Below are 22,333 nucleotides of genomic sequence, written 5' to 3'. Positions count from 1 at the left end.
AGCACTGGCTTATGAGAGAGCGGGGAGGACGAGGTGTCACTGAGCCTGTCACCTGACCACAATGGGCATGCCGCGTTGTCCATCCAAGATCAGCACGCTGGACACCCAACTGTCACACAAACAGGGCACCCGGCTGTCACAGAGCAACCTCACCAAACTCAAATTGATCATGTAGACAACTCAGATCTGTTTGCTCATCATGTGTATTTATATACTTTCTGTTTTTCTTTTCTTCCAACAAAGAGAGAGAGAGAGAGAGAGAGAAGAACTGATAAATAAGGGAGAGAGAGAAACAGGAGGAGGGAGAAAAAAACGAACAATGAAGATGGAAGAGAAAACCGGAGAAGAATAAGAATTGATGCCAGTTGAAGTGTGTGGTCTATCCCTCGACTTTGCCGACCGGAGCGATTCCCATGGCAATCTTACTTGCACGTTCACGCAACTCTCCGCTTGGCTCGAGCCCCTCCACCACGATCTCTTGCCATGTCAAGCCTTCGTACAGATAGAGCACCCCGAATATAAGGAATAAGATCGCTCCTCCCAAGGTCACTATCAGTCGAGAGAGAGAGAGAGAGAGAGAAACAGTAAGAAAAAGCCCCGCCCCCACCAGCAAAATAATAGAAAATTAGTGATGCATTTGCTTCCCCCCCCCCCCCCAACAAACAAAAAAACAGCCTCATCCTCTCAACAGGCCACTGACCGTATTTGACCGATATCTTGGTGGCTAACCATCGACCCCCCATGACGGCGAAGAATGTACACAGTGCATGGCCAAGCGCAGTTCCCAGTGAGACGATATAAACATTCTATGAGAAAGAGAGAGGGATCATCAGATTCTTTTGACTTTTCTTTTTTAGAGAAGAACAGTTGAACCAACATGAGCCGCGGCAAGAGCGATGGTAGAGATTTGGCTGCGATCACCCCATTCGGCCAGAAAGGTCATGATGAAGGTTTGGATGAGAACGGGCGAGATGAGCAGATAGACGAGGTTCTTGAGTCCGTCCAACTTCTGATGATCTTGTGATCGAGAGCGTTTAAAGGAGCCTCGGTTTCCGGTGAGCTGACGCGAGCGGGCAGTCGGCCGGGCCTCCTCCAAGCGCGCATGTTCCGGCTCCAGATCCTCGCCCTTCTCCCTGATCTCCTGCTCCACCTCCTCGATCTCCGACTCCACCTTGCCCGTCCCACCCTCCATCTCGATCCCCTCCCGGAGCATCTTGAGCCCGAAGACCAGGAAGAGGGCCGAGGCTGCTAGGACGGTATACCGGCGCGAGATCAGGCTCGGTAAGACGTGTCCCAATCCGGCTGAGAGCACCGACATGACGAGCAGGGCGAGGAAGGCGCCAGTGAAGACGATCAGCCGAGGATGCTGCATGGCCAGCAGCGCTGCGAGCAGGAACGTCTTATCCCCGATCTCCGAGACGATGATCATCACTACATTACACAACACACACACAAGAGTTTTACATAAATCAGTTGGTCTCTTCGGATGTGAGAAGTCATAGGACTTTACCGATGGCTCTATCCAGACCGGCCAGTGAAGGAAAGAGGACGGGCGGGGGTGGTAGTACGGTGGTGGTGGTACTCATGCTGACGATCGATGCTGGAATGCAGGGAGGACATAAAGAAGTTGACTCCAGTTAATTTTACTTATTTTATTTATGTACATACCGAAGCCGAGCGTGGACACAGCCGCAGTGTGACAGGGTCCATATTAAAAAAGACCGAGGTTTCTGCCCGGGCTCCAACGAAACCAGATTAAACTCAAACATTTCGAGATAAGAATAAAAGGATGATAGCCATCAAGCAAACCACGACGACCACCGAGCTCAGCCCACACGAACAACAGCTCAAGCGCAAACATCTCCAAGACTCATCCCAACTAGCCACCAAGCACGCATTCCCATCCCTCTCGACTTACTTCACCCTCATCAGCCAACAACAACAGCAGCCAGCAACCAGCCAGACTACCACCGACCATCATGACCATCAGCGGCGACAGTTTGCCCTCGAGAGGCTGAGATGGTGCGACCAGTGCCTGGCGTCCTGCTCCGTCACTGTCAAGATGAACACCCACCAGGTTCTCATCCGCTGTCAAAGACCGACGTGCCGGAAACTCGTCATCGAGCCTCTGTCAACTTGGAGGTACGTCGCTGGCCGCATTTAACCAAAGAAATCTGTCCATCCCCCATCTAAACTACCCCCCCCCCCCCCCTCTCTCTCCATCCGGAATCTCGGCCAGTTATGAACAAACATCTGAGATCCACCGACCAACGGCGACGACGGACACCAAGAAAGCGAAGAGCGAGCCGGCGAATCGACTCACCCCTGCTCCATCCTCCACGTCTGCTGCAGCGACGGACAAGCTGAAGCCTGCGAAGAAATCAAAGAACCGCCCGTCTCGCTCGGCCTTGAACGACCTCCTCAAACTCAGGAAACAGGCCGATCAGCAGCAGCAGCAGTCTGGCTCTAACGCTAAGAATAATCTGCAGAGCTTTCTGACACAGTTGTGACTCCCTAGGATACCTTTCATTAAAATCAAATTGTCTTCGAGGATCAAGTTCTGGCTAGTACGACAATTATCAATCATCATGCGAGATGAAAATTAGATGACTTTAACAGTGCTATATAGAGATGCTTGAGGAGCATGTCGACTTGACAGGGTGAAAATGTCCAAAAGTTTCTATGTGTCCAGATTCATGAACCGGGCCAATTGAGGCCACATTTTCCAACGTTTGCTTACATGGCTTACAATAGCTTACGATGGTCTTGTCATTGTGACGACCTGACCCTTGGGAATTCAGCAGCAATGCCAGGCCATTGATCTGAAATATATGCAGGTGTTAATCTCAAGAGCATTGCATTTCCTGGTCACTTCCCCATCTACACATTTTCTTACATGGCTCTGGAGCTGCTCTGAATGTCAAGCACACATCATTCACCTTTTTTCCCTATAATGGCGGAACCCCAGCTTGCAGTAGAGGCAGGTGGGGTTGATGTTGATCAGACCCATGGCGGTGGTTGACTTGATATGGCTGCTGGGAGATGGGGGGGGGGGGGGGGAGGATGAGCTCTTCTACTGAGCCCAGGCTCCACTTCAGCCACTGAAGTTTCAGAGGACGGATAATGACTACCAGCCCGAACTTAACCCAAGACCCTCGCTGCTGCGGGCGTCTGGTCTTGCGAAGCAAGCCTCCGATAGCCCTCCGCTTCGCGAGTTCAGTCGCTACCAGCCGTGCACAACCAGAGCTGAAGAAAATGAACAAGCCCGATGAGCAAAAGCTAAACACAAGGCTGTTCGACAGACAAACTGGGTTTCCATATTCTACATGGATGGTACTTTAATCCTTCCCTTTTTTGTCAGGTTACAGTTTGTAGGCCCATCCAACAGTCCAACCAAAAACTAGTAGATCCTTAGAAATGCTTAGCCCAATGAGCCATGCTTCATTCCTCTTAATCAGCCCGTGTGCGGTAACGTGTAGACGTATAGAATTTGAGATAGGAAAAATGTGGCTCTTGTTATTCTCGTTGTTTTTACGCTCTCCTTTTCTTTGACTTGGACGTATACAGAAAGACTAGCAAATGATAAAAGCGAGAAAGGGAAAACATCGCCAGCTGAAATTTGTATTCTGCATTTCTGCCCTGTCTTGTCTGTGGTTTTTGTATAACGGGAGAGGAGGATTGTATAACATGCGGAACTGATTAAGTGGTATGTTAACAGAGACTTGTAGGGAAGAGTATTGGGATAGAAACCACGGGATAAGCTTTACCAGAGTTTTAAGCATTACCACCAGTAGCCGCGTCTTCAAAATCATCAAACCCGTGTTCTGAAGATGACCGATCACCAAAAAATAACCCATTCATCATCGATCAGCTCCCATCGCTCATAAGACAAGGATGATGAGGTTGCGAAGAGGACTGAACGGGACAACCACTCACCGAGCAAGTAATTTGCGGCCATCTCTTCGTTCTTATCACACGCAAAATAAGCCTGGACGACCAATTGTCGGTCGAAGCCTAGACCGACCAATCGTTCGATCGCATCCCGTTCTTCTTGGCTGACTTGGACGTATTGGGTTTGGTCCTCCGGCTCTCCGGCTGCACCTAACATCCCAGGCGGTAATGACGGATCGTCATCCAGCCCCTCAGCCCCCTCGGCCAAGAAAGACATCAACAGGGTTGGGTTGGAGGTCAGTTGGGCGAGTAGGTTGGGATTGCTCTGTCCGAGTTGCTGTAAGAACGGCTGTAAGAGAGCGGGATTCTGTTGGACCAGCTGTCGAAGTTGGATCATCTGAGGGTTGTTCCGTAGTGCTTCGAGCGCACGAGTTGTAGATGCCGATTGAGCCCCAGCTTGAGCAGGCGCCGGAGTCGGAAGGGCGGCTTCGCCTGGCTGTCTTAGTTGAGCCACATGCTCTGCGGCAGCTTCAAATAGATTGCGCGAGCCCGCTGCGGGGGGAGCAGCAGCGGATGGAATCGTAGCGGATGGATTCAACGTTGATGGCGCGTTGGTTGGCAGAGTAGCTGGAGGTGCAAGGGCATCTAAGCCTGCCGGAATACCCTGAGAAAGATGAGGAGATGCTCAGCGAGGGTTGAGGAATTAAAATAACATAATCATATAGAGTGAGTGGGTAAACTACATTCATCAAATATTCAACTGCCCGATCTGGATTGTTGAATGCAGCACGCATCGCCTTCGTCACTTGATCTCTCGGGAATCCCATCCCGTTAACGATTTCGTCGATCGTCTTTTGTAGGTTGGAACCGACCAAAATTCCTGAATCTTGGGTTTCAGTAGCCGGGGGAGCCGCGCTGGAACTATCAGCATCAATCGAGGCGGGGGCAGTAGTTGACGGAGGGGCCGCCGTAGCGGGTTGAGCGGCGGCCGGTGTAGGTGTGGTGGCGCTGGTTGAAGCAGCAGCAGTAGCAGGGGCTGGGACGGTTGGAGCAGTCTTGGGCTGGATGGGAGTATCAGTGCACCGTACAGATATCGAATATATATCAAAGGGGTGGCAGGAGGAGGGAGTGTACGACTGACTTTGATCAGCATGACCACAAAGAAGTCCTTCTCCTTGACACCGATTTGCTCGATTGTTTTGTCATCTGCCAAGACCTTACCACTGAAGATCAGCTTTTGTTGTTCAGGTTCGAAACCTTGAGATTCTTTGATGAGAATCTTGAGTTTCTCAACCGTTGTCGAAGGTTCGACATCCAAGACAAACTGTTGCTTCTGAAGGGTTTCTTTCATAAAACAAATCGAATCGAGATTGGGTTAACGAACTTTCCACGGCATTTTTTTTTTTTTTTTTGGAATTTCACTTTTGCAAAGAACTGCAAAATGTTGTTTGGGTTTGGATTATCACTCATAAGAAAGAAGGCCAGACTAACTGAATGTGAGTTTCATGATGCGAAGGACCGAATGAATTCCTTAAGCCCGATAAAATCGATTCCCTCCGAGTCCTATTGCTTCTTGTCTTGCGTGAGTCCCTTTGTTGTGCTTGCTAGGTTGTCTGTTCGCGTTGGTTCACCACAGAAGCGAAAAGCAGAAGACAATGGGCGAGGTGGCGTGGCTTCTCTCCGATTGGCTGACTTCTTGTGCGGTGGGTGGTGGCTGTCACAGGCCCAGCTGAGGAATCGTCATCACACTGTTTCCCGGGGATGTCACGATCGACTCCCGACCACAAGTCATTCAGCGAGAGGAGCGGCCAACTTGTCATTTGATGATGTGGATGGATACATAAAAAAAAGGTGGTTGGCGTTGACAAGGGGAACACAAAGACAAATTTCCTTCACCCCAATGATTTTTTTACTATTAGCCGTTCAACCCCTATCAGTCTCCAGGTGGCAACCAAACTCCTATCGGTACATGGGCTCACTAGAAATCTTCTACTTGGTGATTGGACAACATGACTCTGTTTCTTGTGTGCGAAGTGATGGGACATCTGACCCGAAGACTTGATGTCCTACACTGACAGCGATTCCTCATTGCGTTCAAGAGCCATACATTTTCACTGAGTGGCATGCATTGGTGTTACGGAATTTTATTGGTCATATTTTTATCAGCTGATTACAAAATTGAAACAGTGGTCTGAAGCCAACGATTGTCAGGCCTTGAATTTTTATGGATAGATTCAAAAGAGAGGGGGAGAGGGGGGGAGATGATAAGAAAGAAACATTTCGATCGGGTCTCTCTACGACCTAGTCGATTCCGCTCATGCCAACGCTGCTTCATTAGCCGCCTCGACTTCTCGCATCTGGAAGAGAGATACGGACAGTGAGATAAGATTCTGAAGAGGGCGAGATCCAAAAGCACTCACCGTTAGCTCGGCTTTCATGTCCTCAATTTCGGCCTCAAGCAGAGCCTTTGCGCCTACAAGTTCCTGGAAATCATGTAAATCAAATTCATCAATGTGGCATTCAGATAAAGGCAAGGTAAGTCTACAGAAAGGCAAACTTTGTAAGTATCTTGTCCTTCCCTGCCCCTACGAGTCAAAGTTTGAACCTCCTCTTCTAACTTCTCCAGTCTTCTTTTTGCCGCGCCCTGTTCGTTGATCTCGAGTCTTTCAAAACTAGCAAGCTCGATTTGGTAGCGATCCAGCTCGGCCACCCTGCTTCGTAATTTATCACTCAGTCCCTTCGACCGAGCCTGATAGCCACCCACGAGCTTGGTCAACTTCTTCTCAGCCTTGTTGCAAGCATTTGCATCTTTGATGATGTTCGTCCGCCCTTCATCGATCATGTGCTTCAAACCCGCAATCTTCATGTGCTCGTCGAGCGTCGAGGACTCCACCCAGCCGAGCGTCCGCGCGTCAAAAGCATACTTCTTCGAGCAATCTTCCCAAGTCCGATTGAAGAGCTCTTCTTCTGCTAATACAGCCACTCGTTTGATTTGTTCAGAGTTCGCACCAGGGAATCCGCAACTGTTAGCCATCTCTGAATGAACTAATTCTTTGGCGGCCGCAATCGCCCCGTCTTCTATCGGGGCCAAGTCAGACCGACCCCCTCCCGGTATCTTCCCACCTGCGACTGGATAGACCACTGAATCGTGTAATAACAGCTGGATCATCTCGTCCATGATCTTGCGCTCAAGATTGTCCTCTAATGTACTTGAGCCTTGGACCAAACTCTTTCTCAAGCGCTGTTCATCCAACTCAACCGGTCGTGGAAGGCCACGTTGAATGACCTGCGACCGTCTCGCGAGCGCTTTCTTTTCTTCGGCAGCTTGAAGTGCTTGCATTTTGGCCTGTCGATCAGCCGCGTCTTCGATGATAGATCCAGCTTCATCCACCAGTTCCGCGATGCGCTCTTGCTCCTCTTCGGGGAGGACAAGTTCGTAATCGTTCTTTGGCTTCGGGAGCGCCATGAATCCTTGCCTCAACTGCTGCTTGATGTCGATGTTACGGGCGCGGGGCGTGTCGCCCATCATCGATTTATCATCACCTGCGTTGATGTTGAGAGTGTTACGGGTCGTGGGAGTCCTCATGGGTGTACCATCGACACTAGCGTGATCGCCACCAGGTGTGGCGCTGGGATCGCGACCGTTTTTGTGCAAAGGCGTTGCGAGTGGGTTCGGAGTTGCAGTGACAACTCGTGCAGGTGTGGCACCATCAAACCCGGTACCCCGCCCCACCAGTTCATGCAATGGTGTGTTGGCTTCACCGAGTAAGGGGGTCTGCGCCATCGTCATGTTGCGAAGGTTTCTGGCTTCAGCCATAATGTTGTCAGCTTGAGCGGGAGTGCGGGGTGTTCGAGCGGTTTGGACATGTTGAAGGGTCGAGTACTCTCCAAGTAACCCTTGGCTAGCACCTTCTCCACCATCTTCGACCAAGCTTTTAGCTGTTTCACCGGCCTGTCCGATTTTGACGATATCTTCAAGCTCAGAGTCTCCAACTTGAGGTTCGGGTAAAACCAACGCGCGCCGTTTGAGAATATTAGCTTCTTCCTTTTGACGTTGGATTAGGCTGTCCTTGGCGGGTACAAAGTGAGCAGAGGCATCTTTGTCGGCTGCCATCTCCTTCGCCTTTCTTGCCCGTTTGCGCCGCTCTTCCTCGTCTTCGGCACGGGTACGTTTGTGAGAGTCCAACTGACGAAGGTTCTTCCCAACTGGAGCAGCAATGAATTTGTTCTTCTCTTGCGTCGTATCATAAAACCCAGGCGCAGGTTGTTTCTCGAAGGGGATGTCAGCATTGTAATCCATGCCATCTTTCTTGGGTCTCATTCGCATTCTGAAAGGTAAAAGGAGAATCAGAATCGTGACTTTTGCTAATCACTAAGAGATAGCAGCAAAATATTTCCGTACACAATCCCAGCGGCTTTGAGTTCACGTTTTTTTTGCAGCATGGCCAATCGTCTAGCTTCCTCTAACTGTCGCTCACGTGCCTTCCGCTTCGCCTTTTTGCCTTGGGTGTTTGCTAGCCTAGCACGGGCCTCAGATAACATTTCCTTTTCTGTAACGATAGAATAACAGGACGAGATCAGTCGTGAGTCAGGTGCCAGTAGATTCTCTCTTCCAGCTACGCACCATCTTCGTCCATATCGATCGGATCAGGTCTTGCCGGTTTAGCTTCTGGGTCCGGGTCTACTTCACCAGGCCGTAGCCTCCGCACATCATCAGCACTCGGACCAGCTTCGGCCCCAGTCCCGGTGAGCCCTAGATCATCATCGCCCTCAGCTGCTTCTCGTTGCTCAGCTTCATCCAACAACCTTTGGTAGCGCTCGAGACATTGGTTCGCTGTTCGGCCAACGATGGGAGCTATCGTACGCCACTGGGTTGGCATCAACTTGGCAAGATGGAGTAGCTTCTCGTCTTCCTCTTTTGACCATTCGGCTGTTTAAAAATGCAACTAAAACGTCAGAGATTCGAGTTACGAATGGGAACCTGCATATTTGGGACTATCAAGCGAAACCCTGATCTGATTCGTTTCCTGACTCACTCTTTTTGATCGATGGGTCTAGCCATTCGTACCATCGTGCTTTGCATTGTTTGGGAGTTTTTCGAACCAACAAGGAGGATATTCGAGCCCATTGATTCTTCCCATATCTGTTGCGCGTGGATAGATGAATAATTCGGTTAGGAAGGAAGAGTTTCCTGGATGTGTCGGCAGAGGAATGATGATGGAATATCGAACAACATACTTTGAAATGGCCGCCTTGAGGATTTCATCCTCGGTGTTCCTCCAGACACCCCCTTTGATTATGATTCTCATTGTCTGTTCCGATTAACAAGAAATTACTTAACGGGCTGTGTGTGGAAATGTGTCGCCAGAGTCGTTCGTCCGGCCGCGAGACCACCGAGCCTCTGTGCGGGCTCCCCGTCATGTGGCTGCTGACGACTCCGCGGGAGTCACCTCCCGAATCGGGGACTTCCGAGTCCAGGATTGACGGCGCCACGCCCACACCCATGATGACCGACGTAGGAATTGCGTCGGCCCGACCTCCCCGACCACGAAAAACTTTTGGTGGCCTAGCTGATGGCTCTGCCCGGGAGGCCGTCGGAGCCACAGTCGGCATATCTTCCAACAAGGGGAAGCCCCCAAATTTGGGGTTCCAGGGGGTGTTAAAGTCATAGGGGTTTGTAAATTACAGCAAGGGCATAGCCCCCAAATTTAGGGTTACAGGGGGTGTGAAAGTCACAGGATGTGAAAGGCCCAAAAGGGAATGGGACAGAGCAAAGGAAATGGCATTAAATTTTCAAACCTTTGATGATGCAATTTCAGGGTGACTATGCATTCAGTCAAAGGAGAAACCAACTTTCAACTGAAAAATAGGTAGAAAAACAACATTTCAAGTGAAAACTGGGTGAAATAAGGGCATTTTATCTAAGTTCACTAAAACCTGTAACTCATGGAACTTTGGTTCAAGGGTTTCCCCTCATCAAAACCAAAAAAACCATGAGTTTTAACTCAGTAGGGCTGGCGCAAATCCTGCTAACCAGTACCCTAAGCCCCCATTGCCTTTGACACTCCCCTGTGGCTTTAAAGTGCCTAGGTGGGGGAGCGTGGGGGAAAACAGTTGGTGAAAATGGAGGCCCAATTTATATTCTTTTCTACTGGAAGGTCTTCCTTCCAGTTGGTAGGGTTTACAGCCCTTTTGACAGGAAGGGATTCCCTCCAGTCAGATAGGCTGTAGAGCCTCTTCGCCTGAAATGATTTACTTCTGGTCAAAGAAGCTGTAGAGCCCCTTCAACCGGAAGGGAATCCTTCCAGTCGAAGAGGCTGTAGAGCTCCTTTGACCAGAAGGGAATCCTTCCAGTCAAAGAGGCTGTATAGCCCCTTCAACCGGAAGGGAATCCTTCCAGTCGAAGAGGCTGTAGAGCTCCTTTGACCGGAAGGGAGTCCTTCCAGTCAAAGAGGCTGTAGAGCCCCTTTGACCGGAAGGGAATCCTTCCAGTTGAAGAGGCTGCAGAGCCCCTTGGACTGGTAGGGAATCCTTCCAGTCAAAGAGGCTGTAGAGCCCCTTTGACCAGAAGGGAATCCTTCCAGTCGTAGAGGCTGTAGAGCCCCTTCGACTGGAAGGCGTAGAGGCTGTAGAGCCCTTCGACCGGAAGGGAATCCTTTCAGTCAAAGAGGCTGTAGAGCCCCTTCAAACGGAAAGGAATCCTTCCAGTCAAAGAGGCTGTAGAGCCCCTTCGACCGGAAGGGAATCCTTCCAGTCAAAGAGGCTGTAGAGCCCCTTCGACCGGAAGGGAATCCTTCCAGTCGAAGAGGCTGCAGAGCCCCTTCGACCGGAAGGGAATCCTTCCAGTCGCAGAGGCTGTAGAGCCCCTTCGACCAGAAGGGAATCCTTCCAGTCGAAGAGACTGTAGAGCCCCTTCGACCGGAAGGGAATCCTTCCAGTCGAAGAGGCTGCAGAGCACCTTGGACTGGTAGGGAATCCTTGCAGTCGAAGAGACTGTAGAGCCCCTTCGACCGGAAGGGAATCCTTCCAGTCGAAGAGGCTGTAGAGCCCCTTTGACCGGAAGGGAATCCTTCCAGTCAAAGAGGCTGTAGAGCCCCTTCAACCGGAATGGAATCCTTCCAGTCAAAGAGGCTGTAGAGCCCCTTCAACCGGAAGGGAATCCTTCCAGTCAAAGAGGCTGTAGAGCCCCTTCAACCGGAAGGGAATCCTTCCAGTCAAAGAGGCTGTAGAGCCCCTTCAACCGGAAGGGAATCCTTCCAGTCAAAGAGGCTGTAGAGCCCCTTCGACTGGAAAGGAATCCTTCCAGTCAAAGAGGCTGTAGAGCCCCTTCGACTGGAAATGAATCCTTCCAGTCAAAGAGGCTGCAGATCCCCCTCGACTGGAAGGCAATCCTTCCAGTCGAAGGCTGCGCTGCGCTACAAAAAGAGCCCCATTTAGCGCAGCGCAGCGGGCGCCCGCTACGTGCCCGCCCCAAAAAGCTGTAGCGCAGCCATAAACCGCTGTGCTACGGCTAAATGTAGCTCACTTGTGCTATTCCTCAGGTGAAAAAGCGCAAGCACAGCGGGAAAGGCTGCTCCTTTGAGCTAATATAGTGCAGCGCAGCTGAAAAAAGCTTTTTGGCGCTAAAGTTGCACTGCATGTGCTTTTCTGCTGTGAAAGCGCAATAGCGCAGCAGCTCTGATTTGTTTTGAGGCGGCAGCATAGCCCACAGTTGAGGTCTTGGATATGATGGATCCCAAGACCTCTGCTGTGCGCTGCAAGAGACTCCAGAGAGGGTGGCCGCTGGCTTTGCAAATACCCCTTGGCTCCTCCAATTCATACATCCCGCTGTGGTTTGGTACCTCAAGCTCTACTTACCCCCCCTTCCTCAGTCTGTCGCCCCCATCATCTGTTCTATCAGAGTTTTTGCTTCTCAATTTTTTTAGTTATGGCTGCCAAAGACAAAGACCCCAGACAACCAACCCCTCCAAACAATCCCGACCTCGCCAGTGATCAACATCAATCAAACCGCAGAGAATCTTCCCGTATGCGCACCCCAATTGCTTGTGACTGTCTTGCTTGTCCTGCAAGCTCTGCTTTGGTCAAACAAACATTCTATGGCGCAGCAAAGGTGTGCTCATCAGTTTGGTCTATTCTTTTGGTCCAAACAATCAAGCACTGCATTAGCAGCCACATGGGGCTGTGAAACAATTTTATGTATACTTTTCCTCAACACTGATTCATTGTTTATTTCAAAATCATCTGATGTCCCCAAATGAAATGGTTTCACTTATTAAATTATATTTCTTCAGTGGCTGTGAGGGAGACTTTGCAATAGTGTCTGAATTAAACCTGATCTTAATGCACAGTCTGAGACAAGCAGCGGCGAAGCCGCCCTAAAAGTCTAGTTTTGGGAAAAGACACAAAATTTGTTACTGAAAAAGTAAATATTTGGGAAAATGGTGATGAGAGATACTCAAAAACTCTGAAAATGTGAGAGAAATTCCTTTTAAACAATTTTTGAAATTTATTATGAAGGGTGGCCACTTTCAGGCTGTGGAATCACTACCTTAGTAGTTTGGCTTGACTTGCTTCTTGACAATGCAAAACACAGGTTCATGAAGTACAATACCAAAATTACCAATTTTTTGACCTTGAGATTTATTGATTGTGAGGGAGAAGGCCAGATTGACAGTAAATTTCTTGTGTATGAGCTTGAAAGGCAGTCCAGACAGCTCCAGACTTATCTGGGTCAGATGTGAAAGGAATGTGACTCTGAGGGATGGGCACAGAATCATTAACTCTGTTACCTGATACAACTCTTGTGTATTAAATCACATTTGGGCCCAACCTGCTTCCATTACAAAGTTGCATTGTCCAATCAAGGTTCCTGAGCATTCTTATTAAGTAATTTGGTCACCTGTTGGGAGTTTGTAAACTCTTTGATCCACATTTGTAGCATTATCAGTAAGCCTTATTGAGTGATTTGGATTTATTTCAGATGGAACAAATTCAAACTGTTGCATGAGAGGATATTGATGGTGAAGGATTGTTTAGATTCTCTGCATAAGTCCTGGAAGTAGATCTTGACCATGAACTCTGTGGTTTTCAAACTCATTTTCTGTGTCATATATGTCCAGCTGTAAGAATTTGGGGAATTCCTGTGAAAGTGGAAGCAAACTTCCAATGTTATGGTGAATTGTACCCTTCACCTTGAATGTATGGATACCTTCACCTTGATTGTTGAGTGTATCTCTGGTTGAGGCATTGACTCCAAGAGATGTAAATGTGAAGTTGCTATTTATCAAGCGGATGGATAGAATGAGTTGATTTCCCTCATGTATATTGGGTTGACATGTAATTTTGAAGATCTGAAGCAATTCAGGGGGTGGGGGTGGTTTTTATAAAGTGATCCTGCCTTGGCGGCAGCAAAGTTAGGTTGTTTGTCCTGTGAAGATTATGGCTTGACACTTCACACAACATCTCACTGCCCTCAAAGTTTCTGGCCAGAACCCAGGAGGCTCAGTCCAACACCATGCATTTGGTCTGTTTACATGATTCTTGGAATATTTCCAAAGGAATGGTTACCTGTGAAATCATGTTCAACCAAATTTCCAGCAGGAGGATCATTTAAAAATCCTTCTCTTGAGATAAACTTGAATCAATTTGTTCCTGAATAAGGCCCAAATCAATTTCAGGTGGGTCATTCCAGTTTGCGGGTATATGCACAGGGGATAGTTTTGAAGAATATTCATAAGTTTGAAATGGACTCTGCATATTTTATGGTGAAGCACTCTGGGAGCTGAGCAGGTTAAAAATAGACAACCTGGAGGTGTGGTTGCCATGATTGTTATTTCCATGCTGGGATGGAGATTTGTGTGAGCTGTTTTCAGATTGGTTTTGTGGTTGAGGATTGAAATTGTAAGAAGATTCATGATTTAGAATCAATTAGATCATACTGTGTTTAGATTGGTTTTGTGTGTGACAATTGAAATTTTCAGGAGATTCATGATTTTGATGATACTGTGTATGCAGGGGTCTGTTGTCAATGTTGATGGAAATTTGGGGATGAAGACCACTCATGATTTGGATTATTTGATTGTTGAGTATGAGGAAAATCTTGAGGCTGATAAATAGAATGTTGGTGCTCCTGCCACAGAGAAAAAGAACATGGGAATGTGAATACTTCTGGTAATGATGGGAGGGCAATAATTGATGATAATGGGATTGTTGAGAATGAAGAGAGTGTGAAAGTTGATGATGATGGGATTGTCAAGCATATATGATGAGGGGAATTATGTAGGTGTTATGATTGCTGAATTCATGCAGATCAATTATCAGTTTAAAATTGCTTGAATGGAACTGGTGTCTGTAAGAGTCTGTTTGAGCAATCTGCTTGAACGGGATTGATTATTGATGTGTGATAAGAGTCCATTCAAGCAATATGGTTGAGCGGACTCGGTGAAATTTGATCACACCAAGTCCGCTTGATGAGTCTGCTTGAACAGACTTGACAACATGACTCTGGAGTCTGTTTTAATGGAGTTGCTGGTCTGTTCAAGCAGAAGAGCAAACTCTCTTACCAAATCCTTTCAGAGATTCGCACCAGGAGTCCGTTCAAGCAGAGTCAATTCAGAGGGAACGGACTATGCATTGAACGGACGCGGCTACATATGTAATACAAAAAATTATCGACGCCGGCGTTACTTGCATACAGACGCCGGCGTTACTTGCATGACAGGTATTTGAACTGGTTTGTTTGGCCCCCAGAGGCCATTTCTTTAGTTATATGTAGATGCCGGCCTTGCGTCAAGGTCCCCCATCAGCACATCCTTGACGCAAGGCTTGGATAACGGAAGTGTGTCGGCACATCCTGGACTAGGCCTTGCTGTGCGCAACAGAAATGAGGGGGTTTCAAAGTTGGCCAGATGCTACTTGCATGCACTTTTGCAAGCCCGTGTTCAAGTTCATTCTTGAACACTGAGTTGCAAAAGTGCATGCAAGCCACACTGTACTACACTCCCTAAGCCTGCTTGAATGTTTTTTTGAAATTTGGTGTTCAATAAAAGCCTTGAACACCAACTTGCAAAAGTGCATGCAAGTTGTACATGGCCGACTTTGAATACCCCTTATTGCACCGGGCTTGCGAAATGCCTGCACAGTGAAAGTCATTTGCTGATCTTCTGACAATGGCCTTCTGTGAGAGTCAACAGGCATGCCCAGCATAAAAATAGGGGCTTAACTAATTGACTCCCAAGAATTACATTCCAACTCCCAAAACATATGTTTTGGGAGTCAGAATGTAATTCCACTGCTTAGAATGGGAGTTGAAAATGTAATTATACCAAAAATTATAACTTCTCACTGGGGCGCCCAAAGCGCACAAGTTTTACAGCAAGCAGAAAACCCTCTCAAAGGCACATGGTGAACTGCGCGGCATCAGCGCACCCCGGTAATTGTCTCTGCACTGTGGGTATAATTTGGAGGATTGACCACAAAGGAAATCCACCAGAACATTAGCCAAGGTGCTCCCAAGGGTCCCAAAATTTTAAAGCAAAAAGTAAATTACTATTAAGCCAAATGGGTATCTGCTAGGCAGTAACCCATGAACCAAATTGTTTGAGGTGACAGGGGCTTTTAAGCCCCTATTTTGATTATCCAGAAATTTTCATAACTTCTTTTTCCCATGTACCACATAGATAAAAATTTGAGAGAAAATAGAATTATGCATGAGAGTAAATACCTGAAAGTTTTAGCAATATTGTGACATCAAAACATGAGATATAAGTGGTGCACGGCGGAATTAGTAGGAAAATGACTGCCAACTGTATATGTAACCTTTTGTTTACACACCTCAACAGTCTAGAAACTTCAGGAATAGTTTAATATTTCATATTCTTCATGAAACAAAATTTTTATCAATGGTTAGGCATAAAAGTATGAAACCTAAGGGGTGCACAGAGGGCTTAGAAAGAAAATGACTGCTGACAGTGCATGTTATGAAAATTTCTGGATAATCAAAATAGGAGCTTAAAAGTCCCTGTCACCTCAAACAATTTGGTTCATGGGTTACTGCCTAGAAGCTACCCATTTGACTTAATAGTAATTTGCTTGTTGCTGTAAAATTCTGGGACCCTTTGGAGCACAGGGGCTAATGTTCTGGTGGATTTCCTTTGTAGTGAATCCTCCAAATCATACCCACAGTGCAGAGCCCATTACTGGGGTTCTCTGACTACGCGCAGTTCAACATGTGCCCTTGTCATTGTGGGGTGTTTCTGCCCGCTGTAAAACTTGTGAGATTACACGCCTAGGTGAACGGCCGCGAACTCATAAATTGAGCAAGCGGCCGGGAAATCAATCAGCTGCGGAAAACAGCAAGCAAAGCAAACCACATTCCGCAGTCCAAAAACTCGCTCCGCAGGGTTGTGAAACTGACTCATCAAACTTTGATGCAAGCAGGCTCGGCTCCAGTGCATAGCAAAACCAAGCTTGCGGTAAATCCCAAGTCACATTCCCTTAAAGCAAGAATAACATTACCCACCAAAGGTGAGTAAATGATGATTAAGCTTTAACACTGACCAGTCGTATGCTAACACCTTGATCCTTAATTGTGGACCAAGTCAAAAAGAAAAAGACCACTCAAACCAATCCCAAAAAAAGTGAAGGGGAAACAGTCGGTGAGTGAATAAGTCCACAACCCAGCAATGGAAACTAAGTGCTAAAAAGCATTGCATAACTGCTACAGACAACGTAGCACTATTCCTTCGCCGTTTTGCTGAGAACCAATCAAACGGATCCTAAGACCCGCAGGCTCAAAGAGCGTAAGAAACAGACTGTACAGATTGCAAAGACGACACACGCGGAACTCTTTTTGTTTTCTCATCTTCATTCTCATCCAATCCTCAATTGTCAAGAGCGGCCCACTCGCTTGCTCCTAGGTGAATACTTCGACTGTTTCCTCCACATTAATACATAGATAGAAAAAAGCTGTTGTCCAGTTACTTAGATTCTGACTAAAAGAAACAAAATTCCTAGACCTCTGAATTCTTTCAAAACTTTGGTGCACTTTGGGCGCCCCAGTGAGAAGTTTTTTTTTTTTTTTTTTTGGGAGGGGGTCAAATTACATTTTAGACTGCCACTAGAGGCCAAGGCGGCTTTGCCGCTTCTCAGGTCTCAGCATCTAAGCTGTATGGAATTACTGTGATTCTCATGAAGTACTCTCTGGATTGACTATTTATTAAGGGCATTCAAAGTTGAAATCATAAATTTTTTGAAGCATAAAACAATTATCCTTCCAGGCTAACTCTTCTGATGGAAAGACTCTTCCTCAGGATGTACATGCATACTTCAGGAATAGATTAATTAACCATAGAAATGGATCTGACCAGTGGGTCTGGTGGGGGGAATTTGGTCGGGGGCCATATCCAATATGGTCGAGTGCAAAGAGGTTGGAAGACAGGAAGATTTGGAAGAATACAGGGGGCGGGGCTGAAGCGAAAAAAATTTCTGTTGGATTTTCAGCCTTGCCCACCCATAAGCTTTCTCGCTATTGCTGTACACAACCCTCTTGATGACCGGCACCCACCGTTCATTGAGTGGGCTGAGACCCACTTGAGACCCACTCAATGACCGGCACACACCAGTAATCACGTGGATACTTAACCCACGCACTCGATGACCCGTGTGTGCTGGTCATTGAGTGGGTTGTGTATCCACTCAATGACCGGTGTGTTCCGGTGTGGAACTACTCAAATGGGAGAATAGAGCTGGGAAGGGAAATGTATAACTACACTAGTACTAATGTAAGCTATGCCAAGGATGCTGATATAAGAGCTGCCTTCCTGACTAATACTGCTGGGGATGAGTGTTACTGCAAAAAAAACTGTGTCAACTGTGAGCAGTTGACATGCGGCAACTCTGAGGAAGCTTGTGGTGTTACACCAGCCTTAATCAAGGTTTGACTCAACCCAAGCTTCAATGCACAGTCACTGTGCACCTTGCACAGTAACTGTGCCAACAAAGGCACTTCTGCATTCATGTGGAGTTACAATGGCAGCTTGGCTTGAGTATCCTGCATGTCAACTGCAAGCAGTTGACCAAGTTATTTTTGCAGTGTGTAACACTAAGAAAAAAAGAAGAAAGGTGTGGCTTTTCTACTATGATCTTAGACTGACTAATACTATGAGCTGACTACTTGTACCTGTAGGGTATGAGGAGGAGAAGAGGAGTAGTGGGGAAAAAGATGAAAGGTGGTGTGCAAATGTGAATGATATATGCAGGGGGATATATTTCTGGTATGTGTGAAAGTGTATAAGATGTGTGAATGGCAATGTTATCTAATGGTGTGGTGAAAAGGTCATACAGGGTGTATGGGGTAGAAAGTGCATGTGCATGTGCATGTCTGGGGATACAACATCTAGAGGGGAGTATATATGTGAGGAAATACAACAAGGGGAAATCATGATGAGCACAATGTAACAAGGTCTGAAGATGAGCAATGATGAAATGTAATGATGAAGTGAAGTAATGATGAGCACTATGTAATGTAATGATGAAGTGAAGTAATGATGAGCACTATGTAATGTGTAATATATGTAGCTATGGTGATGATGACTGGAATATGTAATGTAGATGAAATGTGAGAAGCAGGAAAATACCAATGAAACTGTATATGCTAATAACTTCTGATCCAAAGGGAATTTCAGGGTGGTATGAGTGAGTGACTAGGGGTAAAATGAGGTGTAGAATCTGAATCTGGAATAATAATGATGGATATGTGAGGGATATGTATGATATGAGAATGGTGATATGAGTGGGAACAGGGTTACCACATCGGTCATTGAGTGGCTTGAGTATCCACTTGATGACCGGTGTGTGCCGGTCATTAAGTGGCTTGAGTATCCACTTGATGACCGGTGTGTGCCGGTCATTGAGTGGGTTATGTATCCACTCAATAAACAATGTGTGCCGGTCATCAAGCAGGCTGAGACCCACTCAATAACCGGTGTGTGCCAGTCATCAAGTGGGCTGAGACCCACTTGATGACCAGTGTGTGCCGGTCATTGAGTGGGTTTTGTATCCACTCAATGACAGTTGTGTGCTGGTCATTGAGTTGGTTATGCATCCACTCAATGACCGGACTGTGCCGGTCATCAAGTGGGTTGAGTATCCACTTGATGACCAGTGTGTGCCGTTCATTGAGTGGGTTTGTTTTTGGACAGGAGGGATTGCTCCTGGTTGACATGGTTTCCTGTTGTTGACCAGGAGCTATTCCTAGTCAACACTGAGGGGGGTGATGCTGGCTGAAAAGCCCAGGTTGGCAAAACTTGGATCCCAGCTGAGCAATTGCCTCAGTGACCATGCAGATCCCAGCTGAGCAATTGCCTCAGATCAGCTCAGTCTTGTCTAGTGCACAGCTGTGCACTAGAAAGATTTTGAGCAACTTTCAAATATTCCAGGCTGTTCCAGCCTGGGATTCATTTGTATGAACCTGGTTCTAATTGAGTATTGACTCAAGTATGCCACATGTCAACTGGCAGCAGTTTCTCAAGTTTTTTTCAAAGTGTATCAGGTTGTGCCAGATTTGCGCTTCCTACAAATCTAAATGTCTTCTACTTTGGGGTTCATCACCAGGCAACATTGATTTCCGGGTTAAAGTTGTCCTCTTCTTCTTCTTCATCACTAGGACCTCCGTCTCCAACATATACCATCAACACCACACCGGCACAAATTTAAAACCTAGCTTTTGGTTTGTTCTTGGCTGGAGGATTGGGATAAGCCAAAGAATAATGACCAATTGGCAATCTGACCGCAGGTCCAACAACCAAGTTTCTTTTTCTTGACAATTGCAGGAGCTGCAAAGACTTCCGGACTAGCTTTGAAGGACACCTGCAGAGAGACTTTGTGTGCTTTGAGAGAACTGATTGTATTGTCTTGGGAGATCTCGTTTGGGGATTACACAAGATGGTCACAGATTGGCTTCCAAGAGTTGTCCAGGCAAGGGCGAAACACTGTGCTATGCACTATTTTCCTCTATATCCAAAAATAAAAACCAAGATAAAAGAATTTTATGAATATTTATTGATATTATTTCTCCTCCCACACCCAAGAAGCAAATGCTATTTTTCAGCTTCTGTTTACTGCACTTAGAAATCATCAAATACATGAAATAACAGAGATTTAATACTTTTTTTGGAGCAGCTTTCTTACTGCTTAAGATATCTCTTATTTCATGTAGTTGAGGATTTTCAAGTGCAGTACAAGAAGCTGAAAAATTGAATTTGCTTCTTGGGTGTGGGAGGAGCAATAATATAAAGATATTCATAAAATTCTTTTATCTTGGTTTTCATTTTTGGAGATAGAGGAAATAGTGCATAGCGCAGTGTTTCACCCTTGGTCCAGGCCACAAAGAAGTTGATCACAAATTTGTTGATCCACAGGTGACAACTTAACCAACTTGAGGTTGGAGGCCAAGTTTTGAATCCAAGTGATCCAGGTCGCAATTGGTTTGGAGGGATCATGTTGAGCAGACCAGAAAGCATCTGGATTGAGTGTTCTTTTCATATGTGTTGCAGATTGTTTTGAAAATGACACTAACTGGTCTGAGATCTTTATATCTTATTGCCAGATCAACCAACAAGGTCATCTTCAAGGTTGCTTGGGCTACGTTGGAGAGAGTATCCCAGTCTGATCCAGACTCTTTGGCGCAGTAAACTCAATGAGACCCCTGAGTGACTGGTTTGGTTACGCTGTCCTTCCAATCAGTTTCAGGTCAGAGAAGATTGCTGACCACAATATTGTGCACACCCTGGATAGCAAACAAATCTTTGAGTCGGGTGCACCATGCCAGGAAACCAAACAAGTTTCCGTCAAGAACAGGAACGTTCCCAATAAGAGCCAAGGGATTATGCATCATTCTTGGAGGCATTCTACTGAGTCAAGGTACATTGGTCTGAGACTGGAGTCAATAGTTTGTGGGAATGTCAAAGTTGTGTTAGGTTGAGTTTGAGGTTTATTGAGAATGACGAGTTGCAAGCAGGATGAGCAGATGGGACTCATAACCTGTTGCAGGGGACGCAAGATGAAAACCAAAGTTCATGGTTGACACTCTGGGAGTGAGAATAAAATGGTCATGATTCACTAAGAGGAAAAGCTCCTATGACAATCTAGTGAGGACTAAATACAAGATTGGCAGTGTTTTGGTTGAAGCATACACTATATGTAATATAAGCATATTAATATCTCAACTGTTCTGTCACCTGTTGGTTGTTTTATCAGGGGCAGGACCTCGAAACTTGATTGAAAAGCACCAACAAGTTGTTGGTGCTTGTCCATCAAGGCTAAGCCATCCACACAGCTCAAAAGTAGGGGGAAAAATCTGTATCAGTTTTTCTTGAGCTTTCTGGTCTGATCCCAATAAACCCCAGCAAGCCTTGGCAAGAAATCTGACAGGTTGTTTTGACAGGCATTCCTGTCAGGACAAGTCTCCAGGGTATGTCTGGAGATCAGGTCTTCCATCAATGCAAGCAAAACTGTGTCATCTGTGAGCATTTGAAATGTGGGAACTCTGAGGAAGCTTGTGGTGTTACTTCAAACTTTCAAAGCTTAAATCAACCAAGCTTCAAAGCACAGTCACGTGGCACATTGCACATTGATTTTGCTAAAAAAAACCATTATGTAACCATATGGAGTTACAATGGCAGATTGGCTGGAGTATCCTGCATGTCAACTGTGGGTAGTTGACCCAGCTTGTTTTTGCAGTACATGGTGCTGCCACAAGTTGGCTGGTCATAACGCATAACCCCCTCCAGTGGAGGCGCTTTGCACAACCTTTGGACTTAGCGAAGTTTTGTTCTGACAGTGATGTGCTCATGAAGCCAAGTCAATTCCTCAATTCCTGGAGCAGCCCAAGTTGTTTGGTTGAGTGTGGCTGTAAGGGTTTCACCAAGGCTCCACCCTTACATAAGCTGTGTTTTGATAGAAGCATTGTTATCCATGCTTATACATAGTATTCCCGCTTTATATAGTTTTCATCCCATCTCTTCTCTTCTCCCTCAAGCTGGTCTTCACCCTTCTCCTCCTTTCATCGGCCGATCTCAGGAATCACATTCTTTGTTATAGACTTCTGGCCTTTGGCCCTCCATCCCACTGATCCTTCCAGTGAGGGTTCACAGAACCCTTACAGTGGCATGTTTTTTTTTTTTTTTTGAAAAGTGTAAGTTTTGCCTTTGGCATTGCACACTATGAACATCATGATATCTACCTACAAGCATTATATTTTGTGGCATGTTGCAACTAGTAACACGCTGATATGTAAGGCCCCATTTGGCAGGGCCCAGCGTCATATGTAGGAATAAGCTGCTGCGTAATAATCCCAAGTAAGGCCCTGTTTGGCACTGATATAAATATAGGTGATATAATCATCACCCCTCATTGATAATTGGACCTTATTTTGGATACTGGA

At 46.6% G+C, this 22,333-nt stretch overlaps 4 protein-coding genes across 4 annotated transcripts; 1 reads left to right on the top strand and 3 right to left on the bottom strand.

Moving 5' to 3' along the window:
• Positions 1 to 379: 379 nt before the first annotated feature.
• PtA15_12A578 (uncharacterized protein) lies at positions 380 to 1,586 on the bottom strand (the record flags this gene model as incomplete). The annotated part of the gene is made up of 4 exons (XM_053162201.1): positions 380 to 549; positions 701 to 806; positions 878 to 1,431; positions 1,511 to 1,586. 4 exons carry the CDS (start codon positions 1,584 to 1,586, stop codon positions 380 to 382), a joined length of 906 nt encoding a protein of 301 aa, XP_053026143.1.
• A 203-nt stretch (positions 1,587 to 1,789) lies between these two features.
• On the top strand, positions 1,790 to 2,510 carry PtA15_12A577 (uncharacterized protein; the record flags this gene model as incomplete). The annotated part of the gene is made up of 2 exons (XM_053162200.1): positions 1,790 to 2,142; positions 2,240 to 2,510. The coding sequence occupies 2 exons, from the start codon at positions 1,790 to 1,792 to the stop codon at positions 2,508 to 2,510; spliced, it is 624 nt and encodes a 207-aa protein (XP_053026142.1).
• Positions 2,511 to 3,774: 1,264 nt separating this feature from the next.
• On the bottom strand, positions 3,775 to 5,398 carry PtA15_12A576 (uncharacterized protein; the record flags this gene model as incomplete). The annotated part of the gene is made up of 5 exons (XM_053162199.1): positions 3,775 to 3,824; positions 3,937 to 4,555; positions 4,635 to 4,952; positions 5,033 to 5,235; positions 5,383 to 5,398. 5 exons carry the CDS (start codon positions 5,396 to 5,398, stop codon positions 3,775 to 3,777), a joined length of 1,206 nt encoding a protein of 401 aa, XP_053026141.1.
• Positions 5,399 to 6,206: 808 nt separating this feature from the next.
• Positions 6,207 to 9,200, bottom strand: PtA15_12A575 (uncharacterized protein; the record flags this gene model as incomplete). The annotated part of the gene is made up of 7 exons (XM_053162198.1): positions 6,207 to 6,248; positions 6,312 to 6,374; positions 6,449 to 8,219; positions 8,294 to 8,441; positions 8,516 to 8,821; positions 8,928 to 9,034; positions 9,130 to 9,200. The coding sequence occupies 7 exons, from the start codon at positions 9,198 to 9,200 to the stop codon at positions 6,207 to 6,209; spliced, it is 2,508 nt and encodes an 835-aa protein (XP_053026140.1).
• Positions 9,201 to 22,333: the final 13,133 nt, after the last annotated feature.

The sequence above is a fragment of the Puccinia triticina genome, chromosome 12A (genome assembly GCF_026914185.1).
Source record: "Puccinia triticina chromosome 12A, complete sequence".
NCBI lineage: Eukaryota > Fungi > Basidiomycota > Pucciniomycetes > Pucciniales > Pucciniaceae > Puccinia > Puccinia triticina.
Note: the sequence above shows the minus strand (reverse complement) of the source record. Positions and strands in the feature narration are given on the sequence as shown.